Source organism: Ceratotherium simum, chromosome 35, assembly GCF_057802395.1.
Source record: "Ceratotherium simum simum isolate JZ-2026a chromosome 35, ASM5780239v1, whole genome shotgun sequence".
NCBI lineage: Eukaryota > Metazoa > Chordata > Mammalia > Perissodactyla > Rhinocerotidae > Ceratotherium > Ceratotherium simum.
This window is the reverse complement of record NC_141934.1, coordinates 25,047,236-25,062,680: the sequence shown is the minus strand read 5'-3', so window position 1 is coordinate 25,062,680 and position 15,445 is coordinate 25,047,236. Positions and strand designations below refer to the sequence as shown.

At 61.1% G+C, this 15,445-nt stretch overlaps 3 protein-coding genes across 12 annotated transcripts in view; 1 reads left to right on the top strand and 2 right to left on the bottom strand.

Annotated features, from left to right (window-relative positions):
• Nucleotides 1-2,111, top strand: part of PITPNM2 (phosphatidylinositol transfer protein membrane associated 2) — a 140,289-nt gene extending 138,178 nt beyond the window's left edge. For all 6 annotated transcript variants that reach the window (XM_087423378.1, XM_087423376.1, XM_087423377.1 and 3 more), the window contains 3 exons: nt 347-530; nt 613-741; nt 834-2,111. In XM_087423378.1, coding sequence (XP_087279504.1) covers nt 347-530; nt 613-741; nt 834-1,157 — 637 coding nt within the window. In that variant the 3' untranslated portion in view covers nt 1,158-2,111. The remainder of the gene's footprint in view (nt 1-346; nt 531-612; nt 742-833) is intronic.
• A 2,287-nt stretch (nt 2,112-4,398) lies between these two features.
• ARL6IP4 (ARF like GTPase 6 interacting protein 4) lies at nt 4,399-6,978 on the bottom strand. Of its 2 annotated transcripts, XM_004430044.3 has the most exons (6): nt 6,615-6,978; nt 6,127-6,300; nt 5,400-5,714; nt 5,200-5,317; nt 4,766-4,835; nt 4,399-4,686 (listed from the first exon to the last, which is right to left on the bottom strand). In XM_004430044.3, exons 2-6 carry the CDS (start codon nt 6,287-6,289, stop codon nt 4,630-4,632), a joined length of 723 nt encoding a protein of 240 aa, XP_004430101.1. In that variant the 5' UTR covers nt 6,290-6,300; nt 6,615-6,978; the 3' UTR covers nt 4,399-4,629. The 2 variants fall into 2 exon arrangements, with proteins under 2 accessions (XP_004430101.1, XP_087279511.1); XM_087423385.1 differs by lacking the exon at nt 6,615-6,978 and having other exon boundaries at nt 5,400-5,690; nt 6,127-6,608.
• Nucleotides 6,979-7,446: 468 nt separating this feature from the next.
• On the bottom strand, nt 7,447-12,718 carry OGFOD2 (2-oxoglutarate and iron dependent oxygenase domain containing 2). 4 transcript variants are annotated; one of them, XR_015549824.1, is made up of 7 exons: nt 12,117-12,718; nt 11,640-11,696; nt 10,763-10,876; nt 10,574-10,673; nt 8,917-9,044; nt 7,715-8,656; nt 7,447-7,570 (listed from the first exon to the last, which is right to left on the bottom strand). XR_015549824.1 is itself a non-coding variant. In XM_014787158.2 (7 exons), exons 1-7 carry the CDS (start codon nt 12,246-12,248, stop codon nt 8,061-8,063), a joined length of 1,053 nt encoding a protein of 350 aa, XP_014642644.1. In that variant the 5' UTR covers nt 12,249-12,714; the 3' UTR covers nt 7,447-8,060. The 4 variants fall into 4 exon arrangements, 3 of the variants coding, with proteins under 3 accessions (XP_014642644.1, XP_014642643.1, XP_087279510.1); XM_014787158.2 differs by having other exon boundaries at nt 7,447-8,324; nt 8,399-8,656; nt 12,117-12,714; XM_014787157.2 differs by having other exon boundaries at nt 7,447-8,656.
• Nucleotides 12,719-15,445: the final 2,727 nt, after the last annotated feature.

The window sequence follows — 15,445 nt, the reverse complement described above, 5'->3', positions numbered from 1 at the left end:
CAGGCTCAGAGGCAGGAAGCTCCTGGAGGCCAGAGCAGGGGATGTTGGGCAGGGAACCTGGGGCTTGAGGAGCCAGCCCCACCACTTACTAGCTGTGACCTCTTGACACTGATGCCTCAGTTCCCTCATCTGGGAAGTGGGGCTACGAACCTAACAAGAGCAGGTACAGCTGCTGCAGGGGTGTTTGCGGGGGTTGTGTGACCTAAGCCATGAGCATCACATACATAGCCTGATCAGAGATGCACTCCAATGGCCCACCTGGGGACTGGTTGGGCAAAGAGACAGGGCAGCCCAGGAGGGAGGAGGGGGTGGCCGTGGGACACCCAGGCCTGCCCCTCGCCCCCAGGCACTGGCAGGACCTGGGCTACCTCATCATCTATGTGACGGGCCGGCCCGACATGCAGAAGCAGCGGGTGGTGGCATGGCTGGCCCAGCACAACTTCCCCCATGGCGTGGTGTCTTTCTGTGACGGCCTAGTGCACGACCCGCTGCGGCACAAGGCCAACTTCCTGAAGCTGCTCATCTCTGAGGTGGGTCCCGGGTGGAAGGGATAGCGACAAGGGGGTGGGGGCGGAAGGGCCACACCTGTGCCCACACTGCTCTCGCCCACAGCTGCACCTGCGCGTGCACGCGGCCTACGGCTCCACCAAGGATGTGGCGGTCTACAGCTCCATCAGCCTGTCCCCCATGCAGATCTACATCGTGGGCCGGCCCACCAAGAAGCTTCAGCAGCAGTGCCAGGTGAGTGGGCAAATCGTGGTGGGTGGCACAGGTGGACAGCCTTGGGAGCCCGCCCCGGGACAGCTATCCTCCTCACTGCCCCTCCCCTGCAGTTCATCACAGATGGCTACGCGGCCCACCTGGCCCAGCTCAAGTACAACCACCGGGCACGGCCAGCCCGCAACGCGGCCACCCGCATGGCACTGCGAAAGGGCAGCTTCGGCCTGCCTGGCCAGGGTGATTTCCTGCGCTCCCGGAACCACCTGCTCCGCACCATCTCAGCCCAGCCCAGCGGGCCCGGCCACCGGCATGAGCGGACACAGAGCCAAGCGGACAGCGAGCAGCGGGGCCAGCGCAGCATGAGCGTGGCGGCCAGCTGCTGGGGCCGCACCATGGCTGGCCGGCTGGAGCCGGGGGCAGCCGCGGGCCCCAAGTAGGGCACCGTCAGCGAGGCGCTGTGGTCTCCATGGTGCTAGGCCAGGGCGGCCAGCCCCGCCAGGAGGCCTGGCCTGGGCACACACACTCGGCTGGGGACCAGCTTGTCCCAGGGCCTGGCGGAGGACATGGGCCTTGCCACACACAGCCCTCCAGCCCTGCCTCATAATCCTAGGATCTGAGGGGTTCCAGCTTGTCACGGAAGGTGGCAGGGTGACACCAGTCCCAGGATGATGGAGGGACCAGGACCCCCCATGTGGACCGGCCTGGGCGGCACTCCTGGACATTTGCCCTGTGTTGACTTCCCAACATCGTGACACCAGGCCGGGGCCCGAGCCCAGCCTGCCACCTCCCATCCACTAGCTCGCCCTGCCCCCCAGGTCCCCTCCCACTTGGTAGCAGTTCCAACAGGGGACAGCCTGCTTCTTGTTAACTCGAGTTACTCAACTGTTCGACCTCACTGGTTTTGCACTGATTTTTGAGAGTGGAGACCCATTACCATCTCCTATGGCTACAGATTCGTTGACATGCATGAAAATTCAGTGTGTGCTGATCTAGGACCTATTGCCACACAGAAGACTCCAGGGCGGCAAATCCTCGTGCAAGCAGCAGAGAAAGGCCATATCTTAATTTCTGCAGCTCCTCCCAGCCCGCCAGCGCCGTGGCAGCCCCGGACCCCTACCCACCTGTCCTGCCCCACGTGGAGCCCAGTCCGGACGGGTCTGGTGTCATCTCCGGCCCTGGACACAGCCCAGGCAGCCAGGCTGGTGAAGCCCAGAGCTGGCTCCCACCTGAGAAGCCCCGCCTTGGGCTGCGGGGCCTGGACAGGCAGGCCTGGCCTCCTCTTCCGCTCCTCACCTGCCATCAGTCAAGGCCCCATGCCTTGGGCCCTCCCGCGTTTCTACACCTTTCTACTTCTCCGATCTGATTTCTATGAGGTTTTTTTAAATGAGCAATCCTTGGCTGCTTCCTTTTCTTAACTCTTTCAGTACCGAGCGCAGCCCCTCCACATGAAAACACCCAGCACTGTGACGGAGTCCAGCCTGGTTCTGGGTCCTAGGGCCCTGCCCCCTGCCCACGCAGTGGGGTGTGGGCTCCCTGCCTCACCTGGCCCGTTAATTCCATTGAATTTCTACTCTGGGGTGGGTGGGGCACACACTTAGGTTTTTTTAATGCCAATTCCGTTTTGATGCCGAATCTAAGAAGCCACAACTCGCTTTGTTAGCTTAAGGGCAGGCAGCCACGACTTCATTTCGCACCTGGTAAGGACCACGCTGTTCTGCACGCTGGGTCTGAGCGTCAGCCCGCCCTCCCTCCCCAGAACCGACGGCAGTCTCAGCGTGGCGCTTGGCCCCGGCTGGCCCCGCGGCTGCTCCTCCACCTCCTCCAAGGCGCGGAGCCTGCCCGGCCTCAGCCAGCCTTGCAGCAACCAACCTCCGTCTCTGAGAAGCTGTTGCCAACCTGGACACGGCCTCAGGGCCTCACGGGCCGGGGAGGCGCACAGATCTATGTCAACAGTTTTCCCGTGTGTAGATATGTACAGCCAAAGGGTCGTGTAAATGTTCTGCAAAAGTGGGCCTATACAGAGTGAAAGCTATTTATTTTGTGCAGAGAAAAAGTCTGGAGAGACAGGACGTTCAGGGTTTCTTCATATTTAAGCTGTAGCTGTTGTTTCAGGCGTTCCGTATAAAGCGATGATTACTTTAAGGACCAAGTTTTCATGCAGCTGTTGCAGCGGAAGTGCAATATCTGACCCCCTCTCCCCAGTGGGAAGTCACTTGGCCCGACAATCACAGCCCCAGCCAGGGGCCCTGTGGCCAGTGCCTCCTCTCTCGGTCCCACCTCACCCTGTCTTGCCTGCCGCCTGGGTGACCAGCCATCCGGAGAAGCGCCTGGAAGTCTCGGGCCCGCCTGCAATAAAGACCAGGAGGCCTCCTGGCCTGGGGAGACCGTGTGGGCAGTGGGCTCGGCCTCTCCCAGCGGGCAGCTCCCCCATGGTTCCACGCTCCCCGCCTGCCTGCCCAGCTGCCAGCCATGCCAAGGACAACAGCAATAGTCCCCTGGGCCTCTCCCAGTGGCCCTTAGCCATAGATGGTGAGATGGGCAGCCCCCCCCACTCCTCGTTGATGTCTCTCTTCTATATCCAAGTCTGCTTCCTGCCTCCCTTAGATTCCTTTTGGCACATTATCCTCTTGAGGAAGCACCAGTTTCTCAGAAACTAAGAGAGGGAGGACAGATTCCTTTAAAAATACCAAAAATGTTTACAGTGTTGGGTGCTGAGCTGCAGGGCTCAGGCCTGACCAGTCGTAACCAAAGGGTGAGGCAGGCCTTGCTGACTGCCACCCCCACCCCAGGCCTGTGGGCGTAGAAGCCTTAGTCCCACTCCCGCCCCACACACCCCCTGGACTGCGCCTCAGCCCGCCACCCCCAGATCTGAGCACCTGCCTTCTCTTTGATTTCTAAAGAGGGATTCAGCACAGACCCCCATGCCCCTTCCCAGCTTCGTCTGAGTTGCCTGCCTGCCCGCCACGTTGAAGTCTTCTCGTCTGGGCCCTGTTGAGTGTCAGTGTCCCGATTCGCCCCGCCCACCCTTGCTGTCCCTGCACCATCAGGCCTGTGTGTGCTCTGTGTGCATTGTCATTGTCTGTACACCAATTAAAGAAGCAGGAAGGCTTCCTTCTGGGTCTCGTTACTGCACCGACAACCAGAGCAGCCACTGGGGGTGGGGTCTGGAGTGGGGGTCCGGCCTGTTCTGTGGTGGGAGAGGCCGTCCCTTCTGGGACACGAGGCCAGCTGCACCCACTGTAGTACCAGTACTTAACGCGGGTCTTACCTTATGCTGGGCCCCCTTCTAGCCCCTTACCAGGCAGGGACTCGGTTCATTCTCACGCCAACCCATTGAGGTGGGTGCTCCTAGCCTCTCTGCTTCCCAAAGGACACAGCTAGTAAGCTGGGCCAGGATTCCCACGTGGCCCCCGTGCCAGGAACAGTCTCCCTCCCAACCTGAGGGAATCGGATCTAAGAGCCAAGTCTCTGGGTTTGGGATTCGGCTGGGGGCGGGGTCTGGTCCGGGCAGGCTGATCTGAGGATGTGCAAGGCAAAGGTGGCCAGTGTGGCCTGTGCGCATGACCACCAGGACACACCCTGGCTTTCCCAGAAGCTCCTAGAGTCCTGTTTTTCCCCTGGAAGTCAGGTAGCAGCCTTCTCTCCCCCTCAGCACAAAAAACAGCAGGACAGAGAAAGTCTGCAACCAAGGAACGTTTAATATCTAGAGAGCTGTACTCTTTCGGGAGCCAAGGGAGCTGATTAGGCCAGTGACCCTGTCCTCCACCCCCTGCATCTGAGAGGAGGCTGGGCCAGAGGCTCGTGCACAGAAAAGGCAAACAGCACCCATCGGGCTCCCTCCTGCCCACGCTGAGGCCAGCCTCCAGACCAAGCCACCAACACATCCACAGGCCTTGGCCAGCGGGGCCCTCAGGGCAGCAGCCCCGCTCGCAACTGGAAGCCCAGGCCATCCCCTCGGGTGGCTTGCTGGGGAAGAAAGCACACAGGAGGGGGGACATCAGAAACAGAGCTGAGGGTGGGCCCAGGGCAAAGGGACGATACCCACCTTGTTGATCTCTCTGTGTCGTTCCTTGGTTACGATTTCTTCTAAGACCTCACCGTCTCCCTTAATGAGCCTGGGAGAGTCGGGGAGCAGGCTGAACCCCTAATGCCAGAGCAGCAGAACCGGAACCAGCCGGCATAGGGGTGACAGGCCTCAGGTCCCCACTCCTCCCTCTCGCCCACCCTTGGGGCAAGGATAGAGGCGGCCAACAGCAGCCCTTTGAAGACCTCAAGGCCTTTCCAGCCCTTGCAATTGCTTACTCTGGGCAGCGGGGAGGAACGGCCTGAGAAGTCTCATCCACAAGTGACTAGATCTCCCCCCGCCTTGGCCTTTTTAGAGCAGCAACAGCCACCGCCCGTCCTCCTGCGAGTGCACATCTGCAACCGGCACTCTCAGACCAAGAAGTACAGGGTCCAGCTTTGCCAAGCACTGCCCACCTGGTGCGTCCTGTCTCCGGGTCCACCACCTTGCGGATGACGCTCTGCCGGGCATCCCACTCCTCCTTGGTCATGGGCTTCATGGCCTGGATGCGGGACTTCTGCTCGTCCGTCAGGACTGGAAGGGCAAATGGCAGGCAGGTGGTGGCTGGGCCTCGGGAGAGGACCCTCCCCGTCCTGCACCCAAGGCAGCACTGTACCTGGGCCATCCTCTTCCTCCTTGGCTGCTCTGTGCCACTGGTCCAGGGAGGGGCCTGGCAGAGCCTCAGCCTGCTGCAGCTTGGCCTTCTCTTTGCCTTTCTTCTTCAGTTTCTTCTTCCTTTTCTTCTTTTTCTTCTTCCTCTTCTTGTCCTTGTGCTTCCCCCGCTTTTTCTTCCGACCATGGCTGGAGGAAGAGGAGGACGACGAGGAAGAAGAGGAGCTGGAAGAACTGGAAGGAGAGGAGGAGGAGCTGGATCGTGGTCTCCTCCGGACCTTGCGCTTGCTTCTCTCTGTGATGCAGGGAGAAGGTGAGGCTGGAAGGCCAGGAGGGGAAGAAGTAAACCCGTGCCCCTTCCTCCAGCCTGCGGCAGGCTCAGGCTGACTCCGAGTGGGGAGACCCTCCCCCGCAGGGCTTGGCAGAGCAGGGATCGGCTCTCTCTGCAGAGGCACTGTGTGCCCGGGAGCAGGCGGCCGGCCCCTCATCCCCGGCCCAGCCGCAGAGAAAGCATGATGAAGCGCTCCCTTCAATCCGTACTCGATGAGCCGGCCGAGCCCCTGGACTCTGCGAGTCTCTCAATCCAGATATCCAGGGTCTACGCGCTGCACCCCCGCCTGTTGGTTACAGCCCCCTGCGACTGGCCCACAGCAGTCCTGGGAAGCCGGCCGGCTGCCTGCAGCTCCCTCAGGAAGCTCCCGCACCCCTTTCCCAGCCCCTCCGGTCCTCACCCTCCGCCCCAGAGCAGACGGTGCTGGCCTTGCGGCCTGGGGATCTAGACGCCGAGCAGCTCCTCGGGGCGTCCTTACTGCTCTTCTTCCTCCTCTTTTCCGACCCTCGCCCCCGGGACCGGCTGCGACTCCGCGAGCGCTTGCGAGAGCCGACGTGAGCCATAGCGCCGCGGGCTGCGGACGGGGAGACGCGCCGAAACCGAGGCTCTCAGGGTAGCTCTAGTCGCGGCCTGGTCCTCGGGGGCCCGGGGCCCAGGGCCCATCCCCACCCCGGGGCAAGGGTATGAGGGGGTCCGCGGCCAGCACGGGCCTCAGCCACCCCACCCTTGAGGACTCCGCCCACTCCCGGATACTCCGCAGCAGTCCCTTTAAGGGCCCGCCCCCCGCGCGGACGCTCCACGCCTGCGCACGCGGCTCTGGCGCCCCTGGGAACGGCCTCGATCCTCAGGGGCCGGGGGGGCTCTGAATCCCTGCCCGCGCGCTCCTACCACCACCTCCGCGCCCTCCGCGGCCCCGTCGCCTCAAGTAAAGTCCCCCGGGCTGCTCCGTTCGCTCCTCAGCCGCCCGCTGGGCCGGGCCGTGCCGTCCGCCCCGCAGCACGCCTTCGCGTGAGGAAGCGGCGGCGAGGTGACGTCCGGCCTGGGTGGTGCTGCGGTAGGCCGTCCGGCTGCGAAGCGAGGCGCTGCTCCCTTCAGTTCCGAAGCCCCAAGTTCCGTCTCTGGGCCAGCCCAAGAGACGGAGTCTGGAGCACCCGCTTCCCGCCGACGCGAGCTGGGGATCCGGGCTTCCGCCTCCAGGCTGGTGCGAGGCCGTGCCTGCGCTCGCAGCTCTCGGCCGAGAGACGTGCCTCCCAGCCTGACGCCAGTCCCAGCTCGCAGGCCCTTGGCCGCCGCTGTGCGCTGCTCCAAGACGGCCCTTCCGGCGCGCCCGCTGCCCCCAGGCTCCCTGCCGCGCGCCGCTCCCCTCCCTGGGTCGTCTGCCTCCCCGCCCACCCCACCGGGCTGCGAGCTCCGGGGCTGAGACGCCGGAGCCTTCCAGCGTCCCCACCCAGTAACCCCGAGGTCGCAGACTCAGATGTCCGGCGGGCCGGAGAGGTCGTGGCAGTGGACGAGGGAGGGGCCCACGTGAGGGAGTGGGCGGCCATCTGGATGTGATTCCAGATCTTCCCGCCTTCCCAGCGAAGCCTCAACTCACGATTCAATATGGAAATCCCTGGTTTTCAGACGTGCAACCCAAAGACGGCACAGCTGCACGGCTCACCCACTGTGGGGGCCATCAAGCTGCAAACTCTTGAATAATTATGATAGCAGCAAACACAGCTGTTACCAAGCACTTTATTCACGTTAACTCATTAGAATCTTACAGCAACTCCAGGAGACAGGCGCTGTCCAGACGAGGGAACTAAGGCACGGTGACGTCGGGTGGCATACCCACGCTCACAGAGCTGGAAGTGGCAGAATCAGAATTCACACCCAGACAGTCTGGCTCGAGTCCCTGCTCTTCATTCCTCTGCAGCAGGCCCTCAGCACCATCTAGAAGATGCTACTGGTGGCCCACCGAGATCCCCCTCACAGGCAGGTGCACTCACCTCCGGCTGTGGTGTCCACTGCTGACAGCTCACACCTGGCTGAGGCTAGGTTCCACCTGAAACCACACCGTGGCCCGGATCCTTCCTGCCCCATCCTGCTTCCCTCACTCTCTTCTCCTGAGGGTCTTTCCTCAATAAACCACTTGCACAGGAAGCCCCACCGCAGGCTCTGCTTCTAACAAAGCTGACCTAAGCCAGCCTGTCTGCTTAAAGAATGACCCAGAAGCAGGCATGTCCTTTTGAACCCAGAAGTGCAGAGGGATGCAGGGAGTTTATTTCTGCCTGCCCAGCCCCAGGAGGCAGAGCCCTCCGAGCCGTGCCACCCCTGCACTGGGCCTGACCAGGCTCAAGTCAGCGCACACACATCCACCGTGGTGGGCTCCTCCCGGGTGAAGCCGTCGCCGAAGCCCTCGTCGTCCACCAGGTCAGGCTTGCGGCAGCACATGGGGCAGAGGCGGTTGCGCACAGCAGAAGCCCGGAGCCAGACGATGAGGTTCCAGCGCTCGCCAGTGCCCAGAGGCCGGGCCCCATGCAGCTGGCCGCCCCGGTGCAGAATGCCCTGGCCCACCATGTGCTCCACCTCCAGGGGCCTGGCCAGGGCTGAGGGCACCTGCGGACAGCGGGGCTCAGGCCTGGGCACTGCCGGCTGCCCCAGGCCCTGCCCCCCGGTCCACACATACTAACCTGGAAGAGGCCCCCGAAGTACAGGGCGCCCCCCGTGAAGGCCTTGCCCAGGGCCACGTTGAGGGTGAGCTCGGCGTTATCGTAGTGGCAGCCCAGCTCGCGGTCCTGGCCCAGTGCGTATTTGACCACAAAGGCGCGGTGGCTGTCGAGCCAGCCTCCCCCACAGTCTGGGTACAGTAGGGCCATCAGCGGCTGCAGGAAGCGCTCCCGCAGCGGCGTCACCAGCGGCTCATCCAGGCCTAGCTCATGTAGCAGCACCTGGGAGGGAGATCCGGGGTCAGCTGGGAGACGGGTGGGCCTCACCCTGGGGCCCTGGGGGAGTCCCTTACTAAGGACAGTGTCAAGTGCTTGGCAAACATCGATTCGTTTGACTTCATAATAATCCTACCATGATCCCATTTTACAGACGAGACCAAGGCACAGAGAGGTCACACAGCTCGTCTGCAGCACTGCGGCTACATCTCCCCAGACCCCAGATGTCCCTGCCTCCTCGGGCCCACCGGCAGAGCCTCACCCACCCCATAGTTGTTCATGGTGTTGGGTCTTCCCTTGGGCATGTCCGACTGCTCGAAGTGCTCCAGCTCCTCCAGCAGGGCCTGGCAGAATGGTGCCGTGAACACCGGCAGCCGGTAGATGCGCTTCTCCTCTGCAGAGGGAAGGACGGTCTGTCGGCCAGGAGCTCTGGTGTGGGGTCGGACAAGCCTATGTCCAATCTTCCCGTGAGCGGTGTGAGCCTGGGCATGTCTTTTCACTTACCCCAGCCTCAGTTTCCTCATGTGTACAATGGGGATAATGAGGGGACCCCACCACCACCACTCAGGGCTGTTGTGATGAGTAAATGATGTAACATGTGCACAATCGGGGAGCTCTATTCTCAGGCCCCCTGCTCCCCGGAGCCTCTCATCCTGCCTCACAGGTGCTCTCAGGTCTAGCCTCCAGACTCAGATGTGGGTCCTGATGAGGTCCGGAGATGGGAAGGGACAAGGACACACAGCAGGCCAGTGATGGACCCAGTCCAGGACCACAGAGCCAGCCCCAGCCTCTCTGTACCCCTCCCCCTGATGAGCCACCAAAGTCTGCACCCCGACTGAGCAATCTCTTGGAGCCCCTGTTCCCCAGAGGCCGAGAGGGGCTGCTCTTTCTTTCCAGGCCCTGGTGGGGAGAGACCAGGCCCAGATGAAAACGCAAACATGTCTTGGCAGATGCACCAGTGCCCAGGGATGCAGGGCTTGTGTGCCCCCCACACTTTTGGCCAACTCACAGCCCAGCCCCAGCCCCACCCGAACAGCCTCCACACACTCTCCACTGCTGGGGAGTGGAGGGCAGTGAGGGGGGCCCCCCCGAGGCTGGGAAGGGGGCTTCATTCCACCCTGTGACCCCCAACAGAGCAAAGGCTCCAGGAGGGGGTGCAACTTTACATCTGTCTCCCCACAGGACCCCCCAGACCTAGGATGACAGTCATCATAAGACTAGGAACCACCTTCTCAAACTTCCTATGTGCTGAGCCCTTTATGCACCCTTATTCCCTCACTTAATCACCACAACACTTCGAGATGGGTATTACCGATCCCGTTTCACAGATGATGAAACCAAGGCAGAGAGATTAAGGAATTGCAAGGGCTCCCTGGCCTGGAACTGCCTGCTTTAGCCCGTGGGAGACCCGGGCAGGAGATCCGAGGGCAGGAGGATGGTGCATTTCTGAGTTGGCGTGGCTGTGCACCTCTGCTCAGGGCCGCAGCGGCTGTCTGGCAGCCCCTCTCCCACAGTTCCAGGTCGTGGCAGGTTCAAGAAACTTCACTCTTGCCCACTCCTTCAGGTCTAGGGATGGGAACTACTCCTCCTGCGCCCCCCTGCCCCACTGCTAGCCCTGGAGGATCCCTCACCATCCCTTACTGATCCCTTAGCCCAGCCCACACCTGTCTCAACTGTCCCCGCATTAAGCTCTTCAGTCACCTCCATCTGAGCGTGCCAGCTGGCTCAGGCCTGATACAAGGCACTGAATAGCTATTTGCTGGGTGAGTGAGTGAGTGAACGAATAGATACCCTATTCCTGGCAGGTCAGTCCCACCGGCCCTTCTAGCTCCTGCTCGTTTGGTTTTTGGAGGCAGACATGGTGGGTGGAGGGACCCAGTCTCCCACCCCCAGTCCTGCCAGGTCACGGGGCCAAGACCTCACCCGACACTGTCTCCAGCCGCTGGAGAAGGCCCTTGAGGTCTGCACCTGGCGATGTGCTGTACTCAGCCGCGGCCAGAAACTCGGGGGCCAGAGCCACATCCTGGGGGCGGAACACACCAGCTGTGGGGCAGGTAGCCCCAGGCCTGGATGCCTGCGCCTCCGTCCAGTAACCTGCCCCCTGCCAGGTACCTGCAGCGCGCTGTAGAGCTCGGGTCGCACCGGGTGGTAGGAGCGTGCGATGAGGGCTTTCCTGGCAGCCGACTCCTGCCCCAGCTGCCGCCGCCGCTCCACCTCCTGCTCAAGCTGGGGTGGCACAGGGCCGGGTTACCAGGATGGGTCTCCCATCCCTCCCGAGGCCATTGTACAGGTATGGAAACTGAGGCTCAGCAAAGCCAGAGCAGGCACCAGGCTGTAAGCCACGTCTCCCTCCACTCCTGACTGTGCCAGAGTCGACTGCAGATGCCAAGCTGTTAGATGAAGGGTACTCCTTCTAGAAGGGTGCCCATGCCACTCTGGGTTGCACCAGCCTGAACCTGGCTGGGATGAGAGCCCCTCGATGCACCTCAACCAGCTGGGCCCACTCAGGGAGGGGAACAGAGTCCTGGCCAAGCCTTGTGTTCCAGAGGCTGCAGACTGCTCTCCTGGGAAGCTTCCAGCACTAACCTCCAGATGAGGGAGGAGGTGGGAGACAAGCAGCAGCAGCCTTGACACCAGCCCAAGGGGGTGGGCGAGGGATGAAGAGCCCAGGAGCCTGGTGGCCCTGGGAGAGAGCTCCGCTCTACCCGCAGTGAAATCCTGGGCGAGAACTCCCCTCTCTGAGCCCAAGTTTCTCGTCTCAAAACGGCATGAAGTAGACAACTTGACGTTTCCTGCTCTCTCTTTTTCTGGTGCCAGGACCCAGATGCTGTGGTGGGTGGGGACAGGGAAGGGGAAACGGAGGGTCTGGGAGACTTCAGGGATCTGGGACTGGCAGGCCTGAGGCTGAGAGGCCCTGAAACTACTAACACAGATCTACAGAGGAGAGGCAGGCTGGGCGTGCAGGGGCGGAGGGGGCGGGGACTGTTACCTCTCCTAACAGCTGCTGGAAGTCCTCGGGGCTGACACAGCCTCGGCTGCGCAGGATCTGAGAGCAGAAAGGCCAGTGAGCCCCACTGTGTGACCCTAGACAAATCACTAGGCAAATCACATCTGAGCCTCAGTTTCCCCTCCTAAAATGGAAATGAGAGCCCCGACCTCACTGGATCGCTGTGAGGATGAAATGCGATAAGCACATGGCAGGGGTCCCGGCTGCTCTTATAACAACAGCGACGGGGCGCCCTGAGCCAGGCCCGGCCCTGAGCACTTCACGTGTGTGTTTATTCACTCGATCCTCACGACCAGCTCACTAAGGAAATAGTCATTCCCATTGAAGGCGAGAAAACTGAGGCTCCGAGAGATTAAGTCATTCCTGTTGTCACATCTGGGCACGCGGGCACAGCCAACGACCTCGGGGACAAAGGTCCTCCCCGCCCACTTCCCCTCGGAGCCCATAGAGGCCACTCACCGGGCCGTAGTCCTGGCGCAGCTGCTGCTCGCCCCGGAAGCGCAGGTGCAGCCCGTAGCGCGCCACGTACAAGTTCTCGGAGCAGAAGCAGGCGCAGCGGCAAAAGCGCCGCGGGGCCCCCGCCGTCGCCATGGTGAAGAGCTGCGCGCGACCCCGCCCGCTTCCGTAGGAGCACTTCCGGGCACGCCCCCAGCGGCCCAGGGACCGTTCTAAATTCCCAAGCGCAGAAAAGAACGAAGACGCTTCGCCCCAGGAAACGGTCCGCGGCAGAGAAAGATGACCCCGGGCCGCGGTGGGGCCGGCGACCTTCTAAGTTTCCCCATCCACGAGGCGGGGATTAATCGGCCCATTTCACAGATACATGAACTGAGTCGCACCTTCACAGGACGTGGAGAGGTAGGGACTCGGAACCCCAAGACGTTTTGCTTAAACGCCACCTCCCTTTTCTGCTCGGAGCTTTGAAGAACTAGCCAAGCCCACGAAGACAGTTAGAGGAGCTCTGGGGTCCGATCTCCTTCCCTCCAGCTATGACCCATCGGCTCTGTGCGTCTCCGCTTGGGTTTAGCATTTACCCCAGGTCCCTGCTCGGCGCTCCCGGCGCCTCCGCCCGCGGGATCTTAGGATCTGACTTGGTTTGCCCCAGTGAGTGTCTCAAGAAAACGCTCCGGCCTGCGTCACTTCCGGTGGCGCTACAGCAGGATTCAGGTGTGGGCGGGGAACAAGGCGTGGTCTGTCGGCGGCCACACCCCGCACCACCAGGTTCAAGTTCTGCACAGCCGCAGTCTGAGATGAGTATGGAGCGTGCTCCGTACTTACTTTCTTACGGAGCGTGCTCCCCACCCTCGGGGAGACCCATCGTAGCGCACACACCCCGCCTCGGGGACCCTGTCATTGTCCGCCATGCATCCCCCAGGCCCAGGTCTGCAAAGCCATTGCTCAGATGGGGGAACTAAGGCGCCGAGCAGGAAGGAAGTCGCGTCCCCTGGAACTGACCGCTGACCCCTGCCCTAGATTTCCCTCCATGGCTCAGCGTGGTGCAGGGATGGGGGTCAGACGGACACCAGCCCTTACCCCAGATAAACTGGTGACTACAAGTGACAACTCCTGTTGGCCGAGCCAGCCTCTCTCCCGGGACCTGCACTGAGGGATCTACCGCCCACCTTATTGCCTTTCGTTCCTACAGCAAACCTTTGAGTTAGGATAGGAGCTGTTATATCACTGTGTGACAGATGGGGAAACTGAGGCTCAGAGCGGTGCAGAGACCTGCCCCAGGTCACTCACCAGTAAGGGACAAGTACCGAGTTTGAAACCAACAGTCTGCCCTGAGTTCCCGGTTCACCAGGACAGGGGTTCTCTGAGTGATGGGAATACGAGGCATTTTGAACTTTCTCTTTGTGGTTGTTGGCATTTTCTTGATGACTCTGCTTTCCTTTTTTCCATGTGTATACACAGATTCATACTCACACATTCGCAGTCATACACAGACACACACACACTCAGTGTGCATACACATGTACTCCAACACATCCTTACATGCTCACACACGCTAACACACACTCATGCACAACCACACATGTACTCACACCCTCACACATTATCAACACACTCACCCCCACATACACATTCCCCCTCACTCGTACACACATTCCACATAGTGACAGTCGCACACTCATTCACATACCCGATATCACATGCACACCCTCACACTCATGTACACCCTCACACACATACTTGCCCACACTCACGCCCCACATGCAGTCACACATACACTCACACACACAGGCAGCACAGCCCTGCTTCCTTTCTTCTCTATGGCAAGTTGAGCCCTGAGGCCCACCCGTTGCTCCTACAGAAGCCCCAGGGCCCCAGAAGGAGATGGGAGACCCTCACATCCTGTGATTCGGTGCCAAGCCGTCCTCCCAAGCTGTCTCCATCAGCATATTTGGGGGTCAAGGCTCCCACGTACAAAGTCTCCCTGCCTTTCCCCAGCACCTCGGGGGACTGGGAGAGGACCCCTGTTCTCTGGGCAAAGCCCACACCAATAGCCTGATTGGTTTTCCCACTGGCTAGGCCGGGGCAGCAAGACCCTCCTGAGTCTGTGTGTCTATGAGTGTGTGAGTGTCTGTGAGTGTGGGAGGTGTGTGTGTGAGCGTATGGAAGTGTGTCTTGAGTGACAGACAAGGTCCTTCCCTTCTGAAGCTCTCAGTAGAGTGGAGGAGACAGGAGTAGGCAAGGAAACAGTTACATAACCAAGTTATTCTCATTCAGTGTGAGAGCTAGGAGGACAGAGTGGGTGGTGGGATGGCAGTGCCTGGAGGTGGCTGCTTTAGACGGGGTTGCCAGGGGACGCCTCCCAGAGAGTGACATTTCAGCCCAGCTCCAACTGCTGCAGCAAGATCTGTCAGGAAAGGGTTCTAGGCAGGGGAACGGAAAGTGCAAGGGCCCTGCGGAGGGATGAGCTTGGCGGCCTTGAGGGCAGCAAGGCGTACAAGGGGCGCGTCATAGGGAATGGGGCCAGGGTGGTACTGGGGGCCAAATCTTTGGGCAGAGGAGGCCATGGTGAACATTTTGGATTTTACTCTACATGCAAAGGGAAGCTGTTTAATCCTCACGACAAATCCTGTGAGACAGGAACTACCCCATTTTACAGACGTGGAAAATGAAAGTCAGAGAGGTTGAATGACCGCCCCAAGGCCACACAGCTCGTGAGTGGCGGAGTCTGGAGTGGAAGCCAATTCTGGCTCCGCTGGGTTGTTCCTAAAGGTGCAGCCAGGTCTCCCTCGGCGCCCGCTCCCCTCCTCGGGTGTGAAATCCAGGTCGCTGGGCCATGGGGACCCTGGGGCCCAGCCCAAGCCTCCTGAAGCTACCAGGCTTCCCCAAGGAAGAGAATGGCCTTCAGGGGCCTGCTTCCCCCTCAAGGACCCAGCTCTCCAGCCCGGAGCTGTGTGGCCTGAGAAGGTGTTTCAAGTTTTACGGGCATCTTGATAGCCCAGCGATAGTGAAGGGCACTGCTCTCCAGGAAAGGATCCCCAGCTCGATGTTCATTACCCCCCTTACTGCCTGCCTCCCCGGGGAGGCCCAGGGCAGCCGGCTCCCCGGCCAGCCACCACGCAGGCCTGGCACGTGCAGCCTCCCCCCAGCTCACCAGGGTAGAATTCTCCCTTTGCAGTGTTTTGCAAGATGAGCATGTTCTGCTTGCAGTTTAAACTGGCCCCCCCCTGTGGCCCCCTCCTCATTGGACACCGTGTCCCCGCCCCCACCCTGCCCGGGCCTGGGCTCAGTCACCACAGAGAACAGCAGCAATAAGAATATTCACAGTAAGCACCAAA